The sequence below is a fragment of the Haemaphysalis longicornis genome, unplaced genomic scaffold (assembly GCF_048455015.1).
Source record: "Haemaphysalis longicornis isolate Haplotype H1 unplaced genomic scaffold, Haemaphysalis longicornis Haplotype H1 scaffold_4, whole genome shotgun sequence".
Taxonomy (NCBI): Eukaryota; Metazoa; Arthropoda; class Arachnida; order Ixodida; family Ixodidae; genus Haemaphysalis; species Haemaphysalis longicornis.
Window position 1 is genome coordinate 102,986,349 of NW_027526361.1, and position 1,783 is coordinate 102,988,131.

Here is a 1,783-nt window from a genome sequence, read left to right on the forward strand (position 1 = left end):
CATTATAGGCGTGCGACAAAGGCCGAACAACCTCCCTTGATTAACCATCCGCAGTCATGGCGTAGTGAGCAGGAGCTAAACATCCGGTCATATACCGTCAAAAGGAAAAGGAATTATTAAGCTCCTCCATTGTGATAACAGGAGCTATAGTTTAAAAAATTTGCACAGTACCTGCAGAAACTGCTTGAATAAGGCTGCCCACTTGTCGAGGCACTGCCGAAGCCTGGAGCAAGTGTTTTTGTACTTCGTTTAAGGCATGGCGAATGAGCATGGTAGGGGAGAGTACAGGGCAGCCAGGGTAATTAGGTTGTTTGAGGGAAGAAGAGGGAATGTTAGGATTATAATAATGACGCCAACGGATACGCGAAAGGATTTGCGAACAGGAGTACACATTTATTTTGATCGAGAGGGTATTGGGCCGGGGACCTGTTCAGCGCAGTGTGTCCAGGAGGCCGCGACCCTACGCCCAATCCACGTCTCGTTGCATCAAGCTTTTTGGACTTTCGGCGCCGGGCTGGTTAGCGCAGACTCCCACTGCTCAAGGAATTGTTTTTTGATGGGGTTTATGTTATGTTGGCAAGATAATGCGGGATGACACGTCGTAAGAGGTGCGTTGTACTGTGGGCAGTCCAGTGCAAAGAGGGATGGTGATTTCTTTGAGGGGATTATGTGATTGTAAAATGCTTCTGTTTTCAGTCTTCAGAGTATGTACGGTTGGTGTTTTGATAGTGAGGGGTGCGGAGGAGATGTTCTTATGTGTGCATAGTGTGAGAGTATTGAGTAGTAAGTGGGATTGATAAGTGCTGGGCTGCTGGCTGAACGTACCGTGCCACTCAGGGTTTCCGTCCAGAAGTTGGGAATGCCCCGATATAAAGTCGATGTGCTGTTTCTTTCCCGGCAAGGCAACTTGCCTGGGGCCCAGACAGTGGTTATTTTGATGTCGTCAGGAAGCTTTCTTAGGATGGGGAGCGCCTTGGGTGGGGCTAGTCCTGCTTGATATAGGTTGCAGGCGTGCTGAGAGTGTTATTATTGTGAAATGTGGTTGCTTGCACTGAGTTGTGGTGGCATGATCAATGGCCATTGCCTCTGCGGTGCCAACTCACAGGTGAAGATATGAGGCCGCGGCAGGGATGTCTGCTTTTGGGGCAAGCAATAGAGAGTTTTTTGTGGCGGTTTATGACTCTTTGCGATGTGGGTGCACCTCGTGTGTTGGTGATCTTCGTATTTTCTGGTGATCTGTCGAACCATTGCCTCGCGTCGTCCCTCTTTGAAGATTGTATGCTTAAGCTTCTGAACAGGCGCCACAAGAATCGCCAAAAAAGATTTTTTTAGAACTGTTTCATTTAGATAGTAGGGCAATTCTGGGGCTTGACCTAACCAAGGCATTCGACAACGTAAAACACTCGGCTATCTTAGAAAACTTGGAAAAACTAGGAATAGGCCACAAGACGTATGAATATGTCAGGAACGTTGTTACGGATCAAACAGCTACACTTTCCGTAGGGGGGCTGCAGTCGGCCACGTTAGAGCTCGGAAGCAGAGGTATCCTCAGGGGTCTGTCCTCCCGCCCTTCCTTTTCAACGTGGACATGATGGGCCTTCCAGTAATCCTAAACAACATAGAGGGTCTACATCACAGCCTGTACGCCGATGATGTCACGCTCTGGGTGGCCGGGAGTAGCGACGGGCATGTGCAAGACACTCTACAATGGGCGATCGAGGCTGTAGAGGGGTACGTGAGACTGAGAGGTTTGAGTTGCTCCCCACAAAAATCGGAGCTGCTA

The 1,783-nt window shown here is 49.2% G+C and overlaps 1 protein-coding gene across 1 annotated transcript in view; it reads left to right on the forward strand.

The window, feature by feature from the left end:
* LOC144179205 (cytochrome P450 3A24-like) overlaps positions 1-868 on the forward strand; it is a 30,824-nt gene extending 29,956 nt beyond the window's left edge. Inside the window, exon 14 of the mRNA XM_077707467.1 lies at positions 1-868. This exon is cut by the window's left edge and continues 50 nt beyond it. Within this exon, the coding sequence (XP_077563593.1) occupies positions 1-40 (40 nt within the window). The 3' untranslated portion in view covers positions 41-868.
* The last annotated feature ends 915 nt before the right edge of the window (positions 869-1,783 follow it).